Source organism: Carcharodon carcharias, chromosome 27, assembly GCF_017639515.1.
Source record: "Carcharodon carcharias isolate sCarCar2 chromosome 27, sCarCar2.pri, whole genome shotgun sequence".
Taxonomy (NCBI): Eukaryota; Metazoa; Chordata; class Chondrichthyes; order Lamniformes; family Lamnidae; genus Carcharodon; species Carcharodon carcharias.
Window position 1 is genome coordinate 16,464,258 of NC_054493.1, and position 21,391 is coordinate 16,485,648.

The following is a 21,391-nucleotide window of genomic DNA, read 5'->3' on the forward strand; positions in this document are numbered from 1 at the left end:
TCAACAAATCAATGAATCCCCACCAACACTCAGAGTAGGTGAAGGGCATCTCTCCCCGGTGTGAACTCGACGGTGTTTCTCCAAGCTGGATGAATCAGTGAAATCCTTCCCACACTCAGTGCAGGTGAATGGTCTCTCACCAGAGTGAACACGTCGGTGTGTCCGCAGGCTGGACAACTCAGTGAAACCCTGTCCACACACGGAGCAGATGAATGGCCTCTCTCCAGTGTGAACTCGCCGGTGCTTCCACAGGCTCGATGAATCAGTGAATCCCTTCCCACACTCACTGCAGGTGAATGGCCTCTCTCCAGTGTGAACTCGCTGGTGTGTCAGCAGACTGGTTGACTGAATGAAACCCTTCCCACACTCGGAGCAGGTGAATGGTCTCTCCCCAGTGTGAGCTTGCTGGTGTCGCAACAGGCTTGATAACTGAGTGAATCCCTTTCCACACACAGGGCAGATGAATTGCCTCTCTCCGGTGTGAACTGCCTGGTGATTCTGCAGGGTGGATGATTCACTGAATCCCTTCCCACATACAGAGCAGGTGAATGGTCTCTCCCCAGTGTGAACTCGCTGGTGTGTCAGCAGGTGAGATGACCGAGTGAATCCCTTCCCACAGTCAGAGCAGGTGAATGGTCTCTCCCCAGTGTGAACTTGCTGGTGCTTGCGCAGGGCAAATGAACGACTGAATCCCTTCCCACACTCAGAGCAGGTGAACAGCCTCTCCCTGGTGTGAACTCGCTGGTGCTTCTGCAGGGCAGATGAATGAGTGAATCCCTTCCCACACTCAGAACAGGTATATGGCCTCTCCCCAGTGTGAACTCGCTGGTGTCGCCGCAGGGCGGATGAATGAGTGAATCCCTTTCCACACTCAAAGCAGGTGAAAGGCCTCTCCCCAGTGTGAATCCGTTGGTGTTCCTGCAAAGTAGATAACTGAGTGAATCCCTTCCCACACTGAGAACAGGTGAACGGCCTTTCCCCAGTGTGAATGCGGTGATGTGTTTCCAGCTGGGATGGGAAACTGAATCCTTTCCCACAGTCCCCACATTTCCACGGTTTCTCCATGGTGCCTTGTGTCTCTTCCAGGCTTGACAATCAGTTAAAGTCTCTTCTACCACAGAACATGTGTATGGTTTCTCCCCGCTGTGAATGGTGTGATTTTTTTGTCAGGCTGTGTAACTGGTTACAGCTCTTTCCACAGTCAGTGCACTGGAACACTCTCACTCAGGTGTGTGTGCTCAGTGCTTTTCCAGTCACACTGATGTTTAAAAACTTTTGAAGCAGACAAACATTTCTGCATCTAGATTCAGAGGCTGATGATATTCAGGTCCCATCGAATCAAGTGTCTGTAAGATTTGGAAATGTCATTTGAGATTTCTGTCTGCAAATCCTCCCCTTCTAATCAGCTATCAAAAGAGTTTACAAAAGTCATCACTGTCAGTACAGGATAAAAATTCAGAATAGACAATTCTAGTTTCTATAGAACATTCTTTCCTCTCTCATTCCCAAAAGCTGTAAATCTCTGTCCCGCACACTCTCCTTCCACTCTCACTCTGCTGTACCTAATAATCAGCCTCCCAATTCTCCTGAAGGTGACGATACATGCTGATCGAAAAATCCATGCTCACCTGAAAATCTTCATGCAGGCTGCTAGCCTATGTCCATATTACTGGACTAAAATGTGTGTAATATAGAGGACTTCATTACTTGATTAGAGGTAAAGAGAGAATGTGAGGAAGAACTTTATTTAGGCAGTGAGCTGTCGTGGCCTGGAACTCGCTGCCTATGAGGCTGGTGGAAGTAGGGACGATCAAATGTTTCAAAATGAAATTGGATTAAGACTTGAAGGAAATAAACTTGCAGGGTTCTGGGGGTATAGAGGGGAAAAGGAATGACTGGATTGCTCCACAGAGAGTCAGCATGGACTCGAGTTGGCTTTTGGATTCTTTTTGTGCTGTAATGACTCAGCGATTGGAAATATATAACGTAGCTACAGTACTATATTAGAAAAAAATAAATAGTTGTAAATCTTCTTTATTACAGAACCATAAATGATATATCAACTAAGTAACATATAACAGCACTAGACATATCTTTGTCCTATATTAACTTACTGTTCCCTTAAATGCCAGCCATCTCATAGGGAAACCATCCCTTTAATTGTGAACATTAAGAAAGAGACCATCCTTTTTGCCAGACAAATAAATGTGTCAAGCCGAGGGAGCAAAGGATGTCAATGTCGTTAAGAGAGAGACGTGGGTCAATCTTTCCAGAATCTACACCCTCCCTGGATTCACTTCCCTTCCCTTCAGTTCCTGCAAGTCAACAATTTACCCCCAGAATTAGAAAAGAAATGGAAAGAAGAAGGAAAGAAAGTGTTTTACTCACAGATGTTGGACACAGGAGGTAGTTTCAGGCTGTGAAGCTCAATCTTCATAGTCACAAAGTACGCGCTCTAATTGACCAGAGTTCTTCCGGTCCTCCAACTCTTCCCATTGGACCGAACCGCAGCAAGAAAGTGGGATGGGCTCTCTCTGGCACATGCGCAATTTCCCTCTCCGTTAGTCATGCGCAGTTCCGGGTCGCCCGTCCGCTCAATGGATTGAGCGGTTTCCCCAGCGCGAGGACTTGTGGGGGCTGCAGCCGCCATTACTCATTCGGATAAAATCAAAAACAAAAAGATAAAAACAAAAAAACTGCATTGCTAGAAATCCAAAACAAAAACCTGGAAAAACTCAGCAGGTCTGGCAGTATCGGTAGAGAAGAAAAGAGTTGACGTTTCGAGTCCTCATGACCCTTCAACAGAACTGATTGAATGTTAGAAGAGGGGTGAAATATAAGCTGGTTTAAATTGAGGGGTAGGGGGTGTGGTGTGGTTGTAGGGACAAGCAAGCAGTGAAAGGAGCAAATAATCAAAAGATGTCACAGACAAAGGAACAAAGAAGTGTTGAAGGTGGAGATATTATCTAAACGAATGTGCTAATTAAGAATGGATGGCAGAGCACTCAAGGTACAACTCTAGTGGGGCTTGGCCTAAATGGACAAGTGGTTATGGTACTGGGTTTGTAACCCCAAGATCAAGAGTTCAAATCTCACAATGGCAAACTATGAAACAATGTAACTTCATCTGAAACAGATGGAAACAGGTTTACTCAAAAAGAGTATCAAGAGTTCAAATCTCACCATGACAAACTATGAAACAATGTAACTTCATCTGAATAGGAACAGATGGAAACGTGTTTGTACTCAGAAGAGTTACAGCTCTAGTGGGGGTGGGGTGGAAAGACTAGCCCGGCATACAAGATTTAAAAATAATGGGAAAAGAAAAATCTATATAAATTATTGGAAAAAACAAAAGGAAGGGGGAAGAAACGGAAAGGGGGTGGGGATGGAGAAGGAAGCTCAAGATCTAAAGTTGTTGAATTCAATATTCAGTCCAGAAGGCTGTAAAGTGCCTAGTTTCCAGGACTGTCTCTGACCTCATCTCCTCTGGAGATCTTCCTCCCACAGCTTCCAACCTGATAGTCGCCCAACCTTGGACGGCCCGCTTCTACCTCCTACCCAAAATCCACAAACAGAACTGTCCCAGTAGACCGATCATGTCTGCCTGTTCCTGCCCCACGGAACTCATTTCTCGTTATCTTGACTCCCTTCTCTCTGCCCTTGTCCAGTCCCTTCCCACCTACATCCGTGATTCCTCTGACACCTTACATCACATCAACAATTTCCAGTTCCCTCGCCCCAACCGCTTCCTCTTCACCATGGACGTCCAATCCCTCTACACCTCCATCCCCCACCAGGATGGTCTGAGGGCCCTTAGCTTCTTCCTCGAACAGAGGCCCAAACAATCCCCATCCACAACTACTCTCCTCCATCTGGCTGAACTTGTTCTCACACTGAACAATTTCTCCTTTAACTCCCCTCACTTCCTCCAAATAAAAGGTGTGGCCATGGGTACCCGCATGGGCCCAGCTATGCCTGTCTCTTTATGGGGTACATGGAACATTCCTTGTTCCAGTCCAACTCCGGCTCCCTCCCACAACTCTTTTCCCGGTACATCGATGATTACTTCAGTGCTGCTTCATGCTCTCGTCGAGACTTGGAAAAATTTATTAATTTTGCTTCCAGTCTCCACCCCTCCATCATTTTCACATGGTCCATCTCTGACACTTCCCTTCCCTTCCTTGACCTCTCTGTCTCAATTTCTGGTGATAGATTGTCCACCAATATCCATTACAAGCCTACCGACTTCCACAGGTACCTCGACTACAGCTCCTCACACCCCGCTTCCGTTAAGGACTCCATCCCATTCTCTCAGTTCCTTCGCCTCCGTCACATCTGTTCTGATGATGCTACCTTCAAAAACAGTTCCTCTGACATGTCCTCCTTCTTTCTTAACCGAGGTTTTCCACCCACGGTCATTGACAGGGCACTCAACCGTGTCCGGCCCATCTCCCACGCATCCGCTTTCATGCCTTCTCCTCCCTCCCAGAAACATGATAGGGTTCCCCTTGTCTTCAATTATCACCCCACCAACCTCCACATTCAAAGGATTATCCTCTGCCATTTCCGCCAACTCCAACATGATGCCACCACCAAACATATCTTCCCCTCACCACCCCCTCCCGGCGGCATTCTGTAGGGATCATTCCCTCCGGGACACCCTGGTCCACTCCTCCATCACCCCCTACTCCTCAACCCCTACCTATGGCACCTCCCCATGCCCAAGCAAAAGATGCAACACCTGCCTCTTCACTTTCTCTCTCCTCACCGTCCAAGGGCCCAAACATTCCTTTCAAGTGAAGCAGCATTTCACTTGCATTTCCCCCAACTTAGTCTACTGCATTTGTTGCTCCCAATACAGTCTCCTCTACATTGGAAAGACCAAACGTAAACTGGGCAACCGCTTTGCAGAACACCTGCAGTCTGTCCACAAGAAAGACCCAAACCTCCCTGTCTCCACCCTGCTCTCTTGCCCACATGTCTGTCCTTGGCTTGCTGCATTGTTCCAGTGAAGCCCAACGCAAACTGGAGGAACAACACCTCATCTTCCGACTAGGCACTTTACAGCCTTCCGGACTGAATATTGAATTCAACAATTTTAAATCTTGAACTCTCTCCTCCATCCCCACCCCCTTTCCGTTTCTTCCCCCTTCCTTTTGTTTTTTCCAATAATTTATATAGATTTTTCTTTTCCCACCTATTTCCATTATTTTTAAATCTTGTATGCCAGGCTAGTCTTTCCACCCCACCCCTAGAGCTGTACCTTGTGTGCCCTACCATCCATTCTTAATTAGCACATTTGTTTAGATATTACCACCTTCAACACTTCTTTCTTCCTTTGTCTGTGACATCTTTTGATTATCTGCTCCTATCACTGCTTGCTTGTCCCTACAACCACACCAGCCCCCGCCCCCCCACCTTAAACCAGCTTATATTTCACCCCTCTTCTAACATTCAATCAGTTCTGTTGAAGGGTCATGAGGACTCGAAACAACAACTCTTTTCTTCTCCGCCGATGCTGCCAGACCTGCTGAGTTTTTCCAGGTAATTCTGCTTTTGTTTTACTCATCAGGAGCTCAGCTTCCAAACTCCTGGGATGAAAAATGGGAGTGGAGGGCGCAGTGACCTCAGTCTGTTTAAATAATTTGTCAGCTTCAGTTGTAAAGATTTTGACTAAAATAAAAATTGAAAGTCTTAGAGATAATCACAAGGCCTGCCCACATGTGTGGAGAGAGAAACAGAGTTAACATTTTGAGTCCAATATGGCTCTTCTTCAATGAAGATTTGAAACACCTAGGTGACATATTGTGAAAGACAATAAGTGAGTGTGAAACTGAACCTGAGAGTCAGCACCTTCTGGGGAGGAGAATTGGGAAAAAAGCAGGAGGATAATTGGATGAATTAAGGTTACAATCAATAGGGAGAAGGGAGTGTGTGGGGGGAAATAGATTTATCATTTGCGAGGGAGAAGGATGTTCCATGACAACTAAAATTGACAGATTTCTACTCCTCACTCACAGTAATGTATTTTTGTAATGTCCTTTTACAGGGAATTAGTAGGGAGGATTTGCAGACAGCAAACACAAACCAAACTTAACATCAAAATCTGATATAGTCACTCGATTCATCAGGTCCTGACGATCATTGGCCCTTGAATGTAGAAGGAGAAACATTTGTCTATTCTGCCTGTGGGAAAGGTTTCAAATATCAGTGTGAGGCTTCAATTGATCATCCAAGCTGATGATGGTCAACTGTTACCAGAGTGGTGATGAACTATATAATCATGATAGTAGATGAGATTTTGTGGAAGCCTACAGCCACAGTGGGTTGAGACTATTCATATGCTCTGTCCATGGGAAGTTCACTCACTGACCTTGATACCCACCAGTGAGCACACATAGGGTAGATCCATCTGCTCCATCTGTGGGAAGAGATTCATTCTGTCAGTCAACCTGCTGGCACACCAGTGAGTTCACTCCAGGGAGAGGCCCTTTAAAAGTTCCATGTACGGGAAGGAATTCAGCCAATCTTCCAGCCTGTTGGCACATCAATGATCTTACACCCGGCTATGGCTGTTTAAGTTTTCCATTTGGGGAAGGGATTCGCTCGCTCATCCCACCTTCTGACACACCAGTGACTTCATATTTGACTGCAGGGGTTAGATTCTGCTGTTCTTGCTGCTGTTAATCACATCCATGATTGAACCATATTCATTCTAACAGTTGGGGTCTGTTTCTGCTGATGTTATTAATCGCTATGATGGGCTGGAGTTTAATATTCTGGTAATGTCAAATAAATCAGCTTTGTTTTGGACAAACAGTTTGTCAACTCCTTGATGTCACTGAGAGATGAAAAGGTAGGTTTTAAGAAGAATCTTAAAAGAGGAGGGAGAAGTGAAGGGGAGGGAACTCCAGAGTTTTAGAACCTGGCATCTGAAGACTGAAAGCGTGTCAGCCCAGGGTTTTGGGGACTTGAGTCTGCGGAGTGGGGAGTCAAACCCATGATGTTCAGACTCAGAGGCAAGAGTATGAGGCTGACTGAGCCATGGTGTTCGGGGAAGTGATGTGAAGTGTCAGTAGCCTCATCCTTTCCCTGTCATTTGCCCCATCCCAGGATCAGCAGATCGAGCTGAGAAAATAGGCAACAATTAAAAGGGGCATGAAGAGTGTTAAGAAAATAAACTTCTTCACCCAGAGAGTGGTGAGAATGTGGGACTGGCTACCACACAGAGTGATCGAGGTGAATATCATAGATGTGTGAAAGGGAAGCTGCATAAACACTTGAGGAAGAAAGGTGGGATTTGCTGAAGTAAAGTAGGAGGAAGTTCGTGTCCTGTACAAATGACATAGACTGAATAGCCTGGTTCTGTGCTGTACATTGTGTGTGAAGAACTTGCATCATACAACACAGGAACATAGGAACAGGAGAAGGCCATTAAGCCCATCGAGCCTGCTCCGTCATTCAGTACGATCATGGTGGATCGAATGCTTCAATGCCTTTTACTTACACTGTCCCCATAACCCTTTACATTATTGTTAATCAGAAATCTATCAATCTCTACCTTTAACATACTCAATGATGGAGCTTCCATAGCCCTTCGGGGTCGAGAATTCCAAAGATTCCGCCCCCCTCTGAATAAAGAAATTTCTCCTCATCTTGGTCTTAAGTGGCTTCTCCTTATTTTGAAATTGTGTCCCCTGGTTCTAGGCTCCCTGACCAGGGGAAACATCTTACCTACATCTACCCTGTCTATTTCTTTCAGTATTTTGCAGGTTTCAATGAGATCACCTCTCATTCTTCAAAACTCTAGAGAATGCTGGACAAGGTTGCCTAGTCTCTCTTCATAAGACAATCCTGCCATCCCCAGAACAAGGCTGGAGAACCTTCGTTGCATTCCCTCTACAGCAATAATATCCTTTCTGAGGTAAGGGGACCAAAACTACACTCAGTACTCCAGATGTGGTCTAACCAAGCTTCTATACAATTGAAGCAAGACTTCACTACTCCTGTACTCAAATCCTCTTGGGATAAAGCCTAACATCTCCCAATTCAGCCAATTAAATACTTATTTCTAAGATTAGGCATTTCAGTATTTGTAACTTAGGTTGAGATGAAGCGTTTTTAACATGTAAGCCAATCTCAAGTTTCAGCTCGGGATCTTAATGAACAAGCAGGGCATATTTAGAAATATAGATATAGCTAGAGACCAGAGGATATTGGCTAAAGATCAGGAAATGGTCAAATAGAAACCTGCCCAGGATGCAGCAGGACGGGCTGAACAAGGGGATACTGAGCTAAAAGGGGCCAGGATACACAGGGACTCTGTTCTAAAGGGGTTTGTGTACATATACAGGTAGTCCATGTCCAAATGTAGCAAGACCTGGACAATATCTAGGCTTGAGCTGACAAGTGACAAGTAACATTCATGCCACACAAGTGTCAGGCAAAGACCATCTCCAACAGGAGAGAATCCAACCATCGCCCCTTGATGTTCAATGGCATTATCATCACTAAATCCCCCACTACTAACATTCTGGGGGGGGTTACCATTGACCAGAAACTGAACTGGACTAGCCATATAAATACTATGGCTACAAGAGCAAGTCAGAGGCTAGAAATAGTGTGATGAGTAACCCACCTCCTGACTCCCCAAAGCCTGTTCACCATCTACAAGGCACAAGTCAGGAGTGTGATGGAATACGTCCCACTTGCCTGGATGAGTGCAACTCCCATAACACTCAAGAAGCTTGACACCATCCAGGACAAAGTAGCCCACTTGATTGGCACCACATCCACAAACATTCATTCCCTCCACCACCGACGCGCAGCAGCAGCAGTGGGTACCATCTACAAGATGCACCACAGGAATTCACCAAGACTTCCTTCAACAGCACCTTCCAAACCCATGACCACTACCATCTAGAAGGACAAGGACAGCAGATAGATGGGATCACCACCACCTGGAAGTTCCCCTCCAAGTCACTCACCATCCTGACTTGGAAATATATCGCCGTTCCTTCACTGTCGTTGGATCAAAATCATTTAATTCCCTTCCTAACAGCACTATGAGTGTAGCTCCACCACATGAACTGCAGTGGTTCAAGAAGGCAGCTCACCACCACCTTCTCAAGGGCAACTAGGGATGGCAATAAATGCTGGCCCAGCCAGCGAAGCCCTCATCCCATTCTGTTTGCACAGACCCTGAGCGAAGAGGTTTGCGCACACACATAATTTGAGCTGAAGGGGTTTTCATACACACCCTAAGCAATTTGGTTCCAAGTCAGGATGGTGTGTCACTAACAGGAGAATTGCAAGTGCTGCTGGTCCCATGTGTCTGTTGCCCTTGTCATTCAAGGCTATGGGATTGGAAGATACTGTTGAAGCAAACTTGGAAAGTCGCTGTGGAGTGTTGATGGTACACATTGCAGCCACTGTGTGTTGGTGCTGGAGGGAGTGAATATTTAAGGTGGTGGATGGGGTGACAATCCAATGGTCTGCTTTGTCCTGAATGAACTTTCCAATTTGAATAAGACCGGCTGAAAAGTAATAATTGGTTCAGGATATAATTGTGACCCAGTAAATTTAAATAATTTCAGTCCATTTACTAAAATTCTGATCTTCCAAGACTTATTGCGACAAATCACACGAGACGATGGTAGCTGAATTGAATGCCTTGGCTCCTCGCCTGGACATGTGACTGACAAGAGGCATTGATTGGACAATAGGTGGAAACAATGAGCTGGAATGGTCTTCTGTGAGTAAAACTATTTCTCTTTAACCCAGGATGGGCTATATCAGTGTTAAAGGCAACACCAGGCTAAATTACATTGAATATACAGCACATAAACAGGCCATGCAACCCAACAGATCCATGCCAGTACTAATACTTCATTTGATCCTGCACCCATCTAACTTGCTCAGCATATCCTTCTATTCATTGCTCCACCGTGTGTTTATCCAGCTTCTCCTTAAATGTATCTATGTTATTCACCTCAACAGCACCCTGTGCTGCTACCTTCAGGGATCTGTAGCTATACCCTTCAAGGTCCCTCTATACCTCTCAGTATCCTACTATTTATTGTGTATGCTCTTGCCTTGTTAGCCTTTCCCAAGTTCATCACCTCACATTTCCCCGGATTGAATTCCATTTGTCACCTTACTGTCCATCTGACCAGTCCATTCAGCCTAAAGCTTTCTTCCTCACTATCAAACCTATGGCCAATTTGTGCCTCATCTGCAAACTTCTGAATCATAACCCCTACGTTTAAGTCTAAATCATTGATCTATACCATGAACAGCAAAGGACCTGATACTGTTACCTGTGGAACCCCACTGGAAACAGCCTTCCAGTCACAAAAACATCTGTTGACCATTATCCTTTGTTTCCTGTCACTGAGCCAATATTGGGTTGAACTTGCTATTTACCCTTGGAGCCCAAGTGTTTAATTCACTGATTAATCTGACATGTGAGACCTTATCAAAAGCCTTTCTAAAATCCATGCAGATTACTTCAAATGCACTACCCCCATCAACCTTCCTTGTCACGTCCTCAAAAAATTCACTTGATTTAGTCGGACATGACTTTCCCTGAACAAATCCACGCTGATGACAGCCCTTGGTTAATTCATGCATTTTTAAATGAGGATTTATATTGACAGTAACAAGGGTTGAGCGAGGCCCAATCAGAGTACTGAGAGGAACACAGGGTGAGAGAGAGAGAGCAAGAGAGAGAGGAGACCGAGACCAAGACCCCAGTCCGTAACATAAAATAACTAATGAAAATGAATCCAGACACAGATATGCATTAACTAACACCATTTTATTAACAGATTAACAGAGTAAACACTGTACTTGGGTCAGATAATGACAAAATACTGCGGATGCTGGAAATCTGAAACAAAAACAAAAAGTGCTGGAAAAACTCAGCAGGTCTGACAGCATCTGTGGAGAGAAAGACAGAGTTAACGTTTTGAGTGTGTATGACCCTGCTTCAGACTCTGAAGAAGTCATATGGACTTGAAATGTTAACTCTGTCTTTCTCTCCACTGTACTTGGATAGTAACAAAAACAAGTAATGAAATTAAGACCAGACACAGACATGCATTAACTAACACCATTTTATGAACAGATTAACAGAGTAAACACTACTTGAATCAATGTTATTAACTGATAGAGTTAATCTGACCATTGATTGATTCAATTCCATCACAATAACCCAGCATCAGATAGGTCTTTATACACAACAGGATTAGGCAGGCGGCAAGTGCCTACGGCCATACTAGTCTGAAAACGTCTGATCTCGGAAGCTAAGCAGACTCAGGCCTGGTTAGTACTTGGATGGGAGACCGCCTGGGAATACCAGGTGCAGTAGGCTTTGCTTGGCCTAAATAGCCAAGTGGTTATGGTACTGGGTTTGTAACCCCAAGATCAAGAGTTCAAATCTCACAATGGCAAACTATGAAACAATGTAACTTCATCTGAAACAGATGGAAACGGGTTTGTACTCGAAAGAGTTACACAACAGGATTATACCCAGTGTCCAATATCAGCGGTCACTGTGGCTGTTGGACGCCTAGTTTCACTGCCCAGCTGACAAGCCCACAGCTTCGGAGAACTAGTTTACACAGGGTATGTTTCTAAAGCCTGATCACAACATCTTGCCTGGTTAGCTGTTGTATGTACCATCACGGTCAGGAAGCTTACACAAAGCTCAACCATAAACTATGGTTCTTCTTTCTCCTGATTCCAGGTCCAAAAAGGGGTTGTGTCACCAATCCTGGTTTCCCCCTCACGTGCCCTAATTGGTTGGACGCTCATTTCCCTGTCAGTCCTCCAGCACCTCCCTGTCTCTCTATTAGTACGATGCCCATGGCAGTTTCCCAACGGGGGCCCAGGCCCCGTTATTTTCATTTACACTTCGACCTCAGCTCCGTCGCCTGGCTGTCATTGACACGAGCAGTAGAGAGACAGAAAGGTGTCAGAGGCTCAAATGGGAAGTCGAAACCTATGGCTCCAAACCAACACTTCAACATTTAAAAACACAAGATACAGAAGCAGAAGTAGGCCATTCAGCCCTTCGAGCCCGTTCCACCATTCAATATATTCAATGGCTCGTCTTCTACTTCAACACCATTTCCCTGCACTATCCTCGTGTCCCTTGACATTTTTAAGATGTAGAAATCTATCAATCTCGGTCATACTCAACAGCTGACCCCGCACAGCTGTTGGGGACAGAGAATTCCAAAGATTCACCACCCTCTGAGTGAAGACATTTGTTAGTAAAATAAACGTTATTTATACTGGGATTCTTGTTGTTAGGTTTAGACACTGGAGGCAGAGTGTGGGGGCATTTAAAGAGTAACTTTCTCTTCCTAATTTGCGTTATCTATAGTGTTAGCCGTGGTTCAGTGTCAGCACTCTCACCTCTGAGTCGGAAGGTTGTGGGACCAAATCCAACCCCAGGGACCCGAGCGCCAAAATCAAAGCCCACGTTCCTAGTGCCAGCACTGAGGAAGTGTGGCATTGTGTTGGAGCTGCCATCTATTGGACGAGATGTTAAACCGAGGGCGTTGTCTGCTCTCTCAGAGGTTTGAGGGATCTTGCTGTGCACAAATTGGCTGCTGCGTTTCCTACATTATGACAAAGACTTCAATTCAGAAAGCACTTCATTGGCTGTAAAGCACTTTGGGGATCCTGTGGTGGTGAAAGGCCCTGTAGGAATGTAAGTCATTTTTTAATTGTCAGCAAACTTGGACACATTACACTTGGAGCCCTCATCTAAATCATTAATGTAGATTAAAACCTAATTTTGTATTACATCCTCTTCTGTAACACCTTTTCAAATCCTTTCTGAAAATCTAAACACAATACATCCAAAATTATTTTAAACACGCAGCGAGTTGTAGTGATTTGGAATTCACTGCCTGAAAACCTGCTGGAAGCAAATTCAACTGTATCCTTCTAAAGGGAACTGGACAGATTCTCGGAAGGAAAGGAAAATGTCAGGGCTTCGGGATTATTTGGATAGCTCCTTCAAAGAGCCAGTATGAGCATGATGGGCCGAACAGCCTCCTTCTGTGCCCTATGAACCTCGTGTGCATTTAAAAGGGAGGGGGGGTCATCTTCAATTGTGGGTGTTATATTAAAGAAAGCAGTGCCTCCTATGTATGTTTAGTTTAACATTTAAATCTCCCCTTGGTGGCAGATGGAATTTAATACAGAGAAGTGTGAGGTGATGTGATTTGGCAGAAGGATTATGGAGAGGCAACATAGGCTTAATGGCACAGTTCTAAAGAGTGAGCAGGGACAGAGGGACCTGGGGGTTCATGTGCGGTGATCATTGAAGGTGGAAAGACAGAGTGAGAATGGGATCTTGGGCTTCAGGAATTGAGGTATTGAGAACAAAAGCAGGGAAGTTATACTGACCCTTTATAAAGTTCTGGTTAGGCCACAACTAGGTTATTGAGTCCAGATCTGGTCACCACACTTTAGGAAGGATGTGAGGGGCCTTGAGAGGGTGTGGAAGAGTTTTAACAGAATGGTTCCAGGTGTGAGAGATTTTATCGACAAGGTTAGGTTGGAGAAGCTGGGTTGTTCTCCTCGGAGCAAAAGGAGATTGAGGGGAGATTTGATAGAGGTGTACAAGTTTATAATGGATGAAGAAAAGCTATTCCCATTAGCTGATGGTGCAAAGATGATGGGACACAGATTTAAGGTTTTGGGAAAGAGATGCAGGGGGAATGTGAGGAGGAATATTTTTACACAGTAAGTGGTACATCTAGAACTCCAACCTCTCCGATGAACTGAAGTTCCTCATCCCTGGTGCCGTTCTCGTAAATCTATTCTGCACCCTCTCTCAGAACTTCACATCTTTCCTAAAGTGTGGGGCCTATATATAAGGTTCCTTTCCAGAGGGATAGAATTGAAAAGCAGGGAGATTATGTTTAATTTGTTTAGCATCGTGGTTAGACTACACTGGGAGGACTGTCAACATTTGTGATCTCCATTTAGAAAAAGGAAATAAAGGCATTGGAGAAGAGGCAACAAAGATTCACAGGAATAATCCCAGAACTGAGAGTATTTAACCAACAAGAAAGGCTGGGGCTGCTTTTCTCTTTACCCAGCGAGTGAAGAAAATGTGGAACTCACTAACACAACGAGTGGTTGATGTGAATAGCATGAATATATTTAAGGGGAAGCTAGATACATACATGAGGGAGAAAGGAATAGAAGGATATGCTGATGGGGGGAGATGAAGAGGAGCAGGTGGAGGCCCATGTGGAACATAAATAATGACAAAGACCAATTGTGCCGACTGGCCTGGCCTGTGCTGTAGACTCAATGGAACAGAGACAAATGTGTATATTTTAGATCTACCTGTAGTGGTGGGCAGAACACTATTCTATCCAGGATAAAATAAATGTCCTTCATCTGCTTTTGCAGATCATTTCAGTGGAAATGTGCGCTCCCAGACTCAAAGAGCTTCAGTCCACTGGGAGCAAAGTTGTGAGAATGGCCGGTCCAGCAGAAAGAAACCCTCTGACCCTCCCACTTCACCAACTGTCAGAGTGAACATTGTTCAGTTCTGGATGTGATTTACAGCAGCAATAACAGCAGAATCTAACCCCTGTAACTACTTGTGAACTCGCTGGTGTCTCAGCAAGTTGGATACCTGAGTGAATCCCTTCCCACAGTCAGAGCAGATGAAAGGCCTCTCCCTGCTGTGAACTCGCCGGTGTGTCTGCAGGCTGGATGAATCACCGAATCCCTTCCCACACTCTGAGCAGGTGAAAGGCTTCTCTCTGGTGTGAACTCGCTGGTGTCTCAGCAGATTGGATACTTGAGTGAATTCCTTCCCACAGTCAGAGCAGGTGAATGGCCTCTCCCCGGTGTGAACTCGCTGGTGTCTCAGCAGGTGAGATGACTGAGTGAATCCCATTCCACATATGGAGCAGGTGAACAACCTCTCCCCCGTGTGAACCTGCCGGTGTGTCACCAGATGTGATGACTGAATGAATCCTTTCCCACAATCGGAGCAGGTGAATGGTCTCTTCCCAGCTTGAACTCGCTGGTGCTTCTGCAAGGTGGATGAATCACTGAATTCTTTCCCACACTCAGGGCAGGTGAATGGCCTCTCCCTGCTGCGAACTCGCTGGTGTGTCAGCAAGTGGGATGACTGAGTGAATCCCTTCCCACACATTGAGCATGTGAATGGCTTCTCTCCAGTGTGAATGCGTTGATGAGTTTCCAGCGCAGATGGGGAGGGGAATCCCTTGCCACAGTCCCGACATTTCCATGGTTTCTCCAGGACGTGGGTATTCTTGTGTCTTTCCAGGTTAGATCATCAGTTGAAGCCTCATCCAGACACAAAACAGGTGTATGGTCTCTCCCATCTGAACAGTGCATTGTTCTTTCAGGCTGTATAACTGGTTTAAGCTTCCACAGTCAGTGCACTAGAACACTCTCACTGGGGTGTGTGTGGATGTGTGTATCTTGGTGCTTTTTCAGTCACCCTGATGTTTAAAACGTTTTGAAGCAGACAAACATTTTTCCTTCTAGATTCAAACACTGATGAAATTCAGGTCCTGATGAATTTAGTGACTGTCAGATCTGGACATGATGTTTCATTGGAGGTTTCTCTCTGCAAGTGATCCACTTCTAATATCCTGCAAAAGCAGTTTACAAAGTCATCACTGTCAGTATAGGTTAGAAATTCAGAACAGGCAATTCTAATTTCTATGGAACATTCTTTCCTCTCTCATTACCCAAAAGTTGTAAATCTCCATCCCACACACTCTCCCTACATTCTCACTCTGCTGTACCTAATATACACCCTCCCAATTCTCCTGAATTCATGCTGATTTACAGATTCATGCTCACTGCATTCCTGTCCTGAGCACAGAGACCTGAAAATTTTCATGCAGGCTGCTAGCCACTATAGATGTCTGAAATACGGACTAAAAATGTGAGTGATATAGAGGATTGTATTACTTGATTAGAGATACAGGGGGAATGTGAGGAAGAAGTTTCCTTTGGCAGCAAGTGGTCATGATCTGGAACTCGCTGCCTACGAGAATGGTGGAAGCAGAGATTATCAAGGATTTCACAATGAAATTGGATGGACGCTTGATGTAAACAAACTTGTAGGAACAAGGGATATAGAGGGGTAATGGGTCTGACTAGAATTCTCTCCAGAGAGTTGACATAGACTCAAGTTGTCGAATGGAATCCTTCTGTACTGTAATGTCTCTCTGACTGGAAATATATAACATAGTTATAGTACTATATTACAAAAATATAAATAATTATAACCATACTTTACTGCTGAAACATAAATAACATATCTAATATGTACTATATAACAACACTGGACACATCTCTGCTGTTATTATCATGTGAAGACCAATAAAGTTAATAAACAAATTCCCAGGCAACCCCAATGGAATAAACCTAAGGATAAGATTTCACTTTTTAAAATTTTTACTGTAACAATCAAGCTAAAAGCAATATAAGTGAAGCCTGCATTAACAGACAAAAAGGATTTGAATAGACAGGATAAATTTGACTTTAAACAGTTTATACAATAAAAACAGGCTCCACAAAATCAGCAGCATTCCCCCCCGCCCCCCCCCCCCCCACCCCTCAGCATATTTGGCACTAATTCCAGTTAGAGTCCCGCAACTCTCTGTATTTCCCAGGCAAAGGAAATAAAGTGTTTTACTCACAGATGTTGAACAGAGGAGGAAGTTTTAGTGTCTGTGTGAAACTAAACACAAATGCTGAGTTGATGAAATCAGGCTACAGGACTTGGAAGAAAATAAAGCGAAGACATTTTATTAAGTCTAAAAACAAAAAAACTGCGGATGCTGGAAATCCAAAACAAAAACAGAATTACCTGGAAAAACTCAGCAGGTCTGGCAGCATCGGCGGAGAAGAAAAGAGTTGATGTTTCGAGTCCTCATGACTCTTCGACAAAACTTGAGTTCAAGTCCAAGAAAGAGTTGAAATATAAGCTGGTTTAAAGTGTGTGTGTGGGGGGCGGAGAGATAGAGAGACAGAGAGGTCGGGGGGGGGGTGTGGTTGTAGGGACAAACAAGCAGTGATAGAAGCAGATCATCAAAAGATGTCAATGACAATAGTACAATAGAACACATAGGTGTTAAAGTTAAAGTTGGTGATATTATCTAAACGAATGTGCTAATTAAGAATGGATGGTAGGGCACTCAAGGTATAGCTCTAGTGGGGTTTTTTTTTTATAATGGAAATAGGTGGGAAAAGGAAAATCTTTATAATTTATTGGAAAAAAAAGGGAAGGGGGAAACAGAAAGGGGGTGGGGATGGGGGAGGGAGCTCACGACCTAAAGTTGTTGAATTCAATATTTAGTCCGGATGGCTGTAAAGTGCCTAGTCGGAAGATGAGATGTTGTTCCTCCAGTTTGTGTTGGGCTTCATTGGAACAATGCAGCAAGCCAAGGACAGACATGTGGGCAAGAGAGCAGGGTGGAGTGTTAAAATGGCAAGCGACAGGGAGGTTTGGGTCATTCTTGCGGACAGACCGCAGGTGTTCTGCAAAGCGGTCGCCCAGTTTACGTTTGGTCTCGCCAATGTAGACTCGAAACGTCAACTCTTTTCTTCTCCGCCGATGCTGCCAGACCTGCTGAGTTTTTCCAGTTAATTCTGTTTTTATTTTGGATTTCCAGCATCCACAGTTTTTTTGTTTTTATCTCTGTGTTTAATTGACTGCCACTGCTCTTCAAGAAATGCCTACTTCCTTGAAGAAGTTCTGTTCCTCTCTGCGACAAGATTTCCGTATCTCTCTGTTGTCTTGCTCACCTTCCTTGCTTTCCATTTCCCTCCTAGTGTTTGACAAGGTGTTTACTAAAACCAGCTTTCACAGCCATATCTCCTTTCTCAGTGACTGTCTCCGTCTCCGACTTACCCCACGTGGATTTCAACTGAAATTCCACCCCTCATGTTTCGAACCCACCCAGGATTACAGGTATCTCCGGGACATAAAACGTTTCTCGGACTGCTGTTCCCGTCACATTCTGAGATCCACACTCAGTGCCATGCGCCGCCATATGAACACACTCGACCTCTCCCTCCAGCAGCACCGCCGTACCATTTTTCAAAGCTGCGCGTGTCCCCAGTTTCATTTTATCCTTCGGCTCATCTGACGCCTCAACAAGAAACTTTTTCTCTTTCTCTCAAGTGCTAAGGAACGCAAGCTCCAACAACTCATCGACACCAACACCCATCTAGGACCCTCCACCCCTGCCTGTCCCTCCGTCCCCACCCCATCTTCCAATCCCAACCCCAGCCGTGTATTCACTATACCCCCTGACCTTCCCCTCTCCGATGCTGAACGTTCAGTGCTCAGCAAAGGACTTAGTTTCATACCCTTACACCCTCACCTCAATGAATTTCGGGCTCGGCATGATACTGAACTCTTCTTCCGCCGTCTTCGTCTCCGGGCTCACTTCTTTGGGCAGGAGTCCTCTCCCAGTTCAACGGATCCTTTTACCCATCTCCAATATTCTCCCTCCACCTGGACCCCTCCCTCTGGATTCTTACCTTCTCTCGATCTTTTCATTGAGAACTGTCGGCGCGACATTAGTCGTCTCAATTTCTCTGCTCCTCTCACCCATTCTAACCTGTTTCTCTCTGAACTTACTGCACTCCATTCTCTCAGGGCCAACCCTGACATTGTCATCAAACCCGCTGACAAGGGTGGTGCTGTTGTTGTCTGGCGCACTGACCTCTACCTCGCGGAGGCTGAGCATCAACTCGCAGACACTTCCTCCTACCTCTCCCTGGACCATGACGCCACCACTGAACATCAAGCCATTGTTTCCAGGACTGTCACTGACCTCATCTCCTCTGGGGATCTCCCTCCCACAGCTTCCAACCTGATAGTCGCCCAACCTCGGACGGCCCGCTTCTATCTCCTACCCAAAATCCACAAACAGAACTGCCCCGGTAGACCGATCGTCTCAGCTTGCTCCTGCCCCACAGAACTCATTTCTCGTTATCTTGACTCCCTTCTCTCTCCCCTTGTCCAGTCCCTTCCCACCTACATCCGTGATTCCTCTGACACCTTACGTCACATCAACAATTTCCAGTTCCCTGGCCCCAACCACTTCCTCTTCACCATGGACGTCCAATCCCTCTACACCTCCATCCCCCACCAGGATGGTCTGAGGGCCCTTAGCTTCTTCCTCGAACAAAGGCCCGAACAATCCCCATCCACCACTACTCTCCTCCGTCTGGCTGAACTTGTTCTCACACTGAACAATTTCTCCTTCAACTCCTCTCACTTCCTCCAAATAAAAGGTGTGGCTATGGGTAGCCTCATGGGCCCCAGCTATGCCTGTCTCTTTATGGGGTATGTGGAACATTCCTTGTTGCAGTCCTACTCCGGCCCCCTTCCACAACTCTTTCTCCGGTACATCGATGATTACTTCGGTGCCGCTTCATGCTCTCATCAGGACTTGGAAAAATTTATTAATTTTGCTTCCAATCTCCACCCCTCCATCATTTTCACGTGGTCCATCTCTGACACTTCCCTTCCCTTCCTTGACCTCTCTGTCTCAATCTCTGGTGATAGACTGTCCACCAATATCCATTACAAACCCACCGACTCCCACAGCTATCTCGACTACAGCTCCTCACACCCCGCTTCCTGTAAGGACTCCATCCCATTCTCTCAGTTCCTTCGCCTCCGTCGCATCTGTTCTGATGATGCTACATTCAAAAACAGTTCCTCTGACATGTCCTCCTTCTTCCTTAACGGAGGTTTTCCACCCACAGTCGTTGACAGGGCCCTCAACCGTGTCCGGCCCATCACCCGCGCATCCGCCCTCACGCCTTCTCCTCCCTCCCAGAAACATGATAGCGTCCCCCTTGTCCTCACTTATCACCCCACCAGCCTCCGCATTCAAAGGATCATCCTCCGCCATTTCCACCAACTCCAGCATGATGCCACCACCAAACACATCTTCCCTTCACCCCCCTTATCGGCATTCCGTAGGGATCGCTCCCTCCAGGACACCCTGGTCCACTCCTCCATCACCCCCTACTCCTCAACCCCCTCCTATGGCACCACCCCATGCCCACGCAAAAGATGCAACACCTGCCCCTTCACTTCCTCTCTCCTCACCGTCCAAGGACCCAAACACTCCTTTCAAGTGAAGCAGCATTTCACTTGCATTTCCCCCAACTTAGTCTACTGCATTCGTTGCTCCCACCGTGGTCTCCTCTACATTGGCGAGACCAAACGTAAACTGGGCGACCGCTTTGCAGAACACCTGCGGTCTGTCCGCAAGAATGACCCAAACCTCCCTGTCGCTTGCCATTTTAACACTCCACCCTGCTCTCTTGCCCACATTGGCTTGCTGCATTGTTCCAGTGAAGCCCAACGCAAACTGGAGGAACAACACCTCATCTTCCGACTAGGCACTTTACAGCCATCCGGACTAAATATTGAATTCAACAACTTTAGGTCGTGAGCTCCCTCCCCCATCCCCACCCCCTTTCTGTTTCCCCCTTCCCCTTTTTTTTTCCAATAAATTATAAAGATTTTCCTTTTCCCACCTATTTCCATTATAAAAAAATTAAAAAAAAACCCCACTAGAGCTGTACCTTGAGTGCCCTACCATCCATTCTTAATTAGCACATTCGTTTAGATAATATCACCAACTTTAACTTTAACACCTATGTGTTCTATTGTACTATTGTCGTTGACATCTTTTGATGATCTGCTTCTATCACTGCTTGTTTGTCCCTACAACCACACCCCACCCCCCCACCCCTCCCTCCACCTCTCTGTCTCTCTATCTCTCCGCCCCCCACACACACACTTTAAACCAGCTTATATTTCAACTCTGTCTTGGACTCGAACTCAAGTTCTGTCGAAGGGTCATGAGGACTCGAAACGTCAACTCTTTTCTTCTCTGCCGATGCTGCCAGACCTGCTGAGTTTTTCCAGGTAATTCTGTTTTAGTTTTGGATTTTAATAAGTCTCCTCCCCTCCCCGAGCTGGCAGCCCAGCGCGCAGGCGCAGAAACAGCTGCTGGCCCGAGCAATCCGGAGCAGGCGCACTGCGGCTGCAGTCAGCGGTCGCTCTCGATCTCTTTTTGGCCCAGCCAGCCGCCGTAGATAATGATTGGGGAGAGGGAGTCGCCGAGCGGTTTCTCGCTCTGGCCGGAGCCGTCAGCCTGTTGCTGGAAACCTCGGCTGGAGGAGGGGGAACAAAGGGTGGGGGCGGGGATCCCGTGTCCGCGCGTCTGGCCTGCAGATTGGAGCCCAAGCACGTCACCGCGGAGCAGACTGATTCCTATTGGCTGATACAGGCAGGGTTCCATTGTGGACATCACAACGCGGAAGTTGG

General features: G+C 45.9%; 1 protein-coding gene and 1 pseudogene across 1 annotated transcript; one reads left to right on the plus strand and one right to left on the minus strand.

Annotated features, from left to right (window-relative positions):
- On the minus strand, positions 1-15,788 carry LOC121270309 (gastrula zinc finger protein XlCGF26.1-like). The gene is made up of 4 exons (XM_041175613.1): positions 15,768-15,788; positions 15,068-15,136; positions 14,640-14,983; positions 1-1,087 (listed from the first exon to the last, which is right to left on the minus strand). Exons 1-4 carry the CDS (start codon positions 15,786-15,788, stop codon positions 1-3), a joined length of 1,521 nt encoding a protein of 506 aa, XP_041031547.1.
- LOC121270645 lies at positions 11,269-11,377 on the plus strand (annotated as a pseudogene).
- Positions 15,789-21,391: the final 5,603 nt, after the last annotated feature.

Bases quoted from the DNA above. Each gene is read 5' to 3' on its own strand.
- LOC121270309 (XM_041175613.1), bottom strand. From the start codon at position 15,788: ATGGAGATTTACAACTTTTGG. The intron at 15,137-15,767 runs GTAATGAGAGAG...CGCAGCAGGGAG, and splicing joins TGGAGATTTACAACTTTTGG to AGGCCATTCACCTGCCCTGA. The intron at 14,984-15,067 runs GTTCAAGCTGGG...ACACACCGGCAG, and splicing joins CCTTGCAGAAGCACCAGCGA to GTTCACACGGGGGAGAGGTT.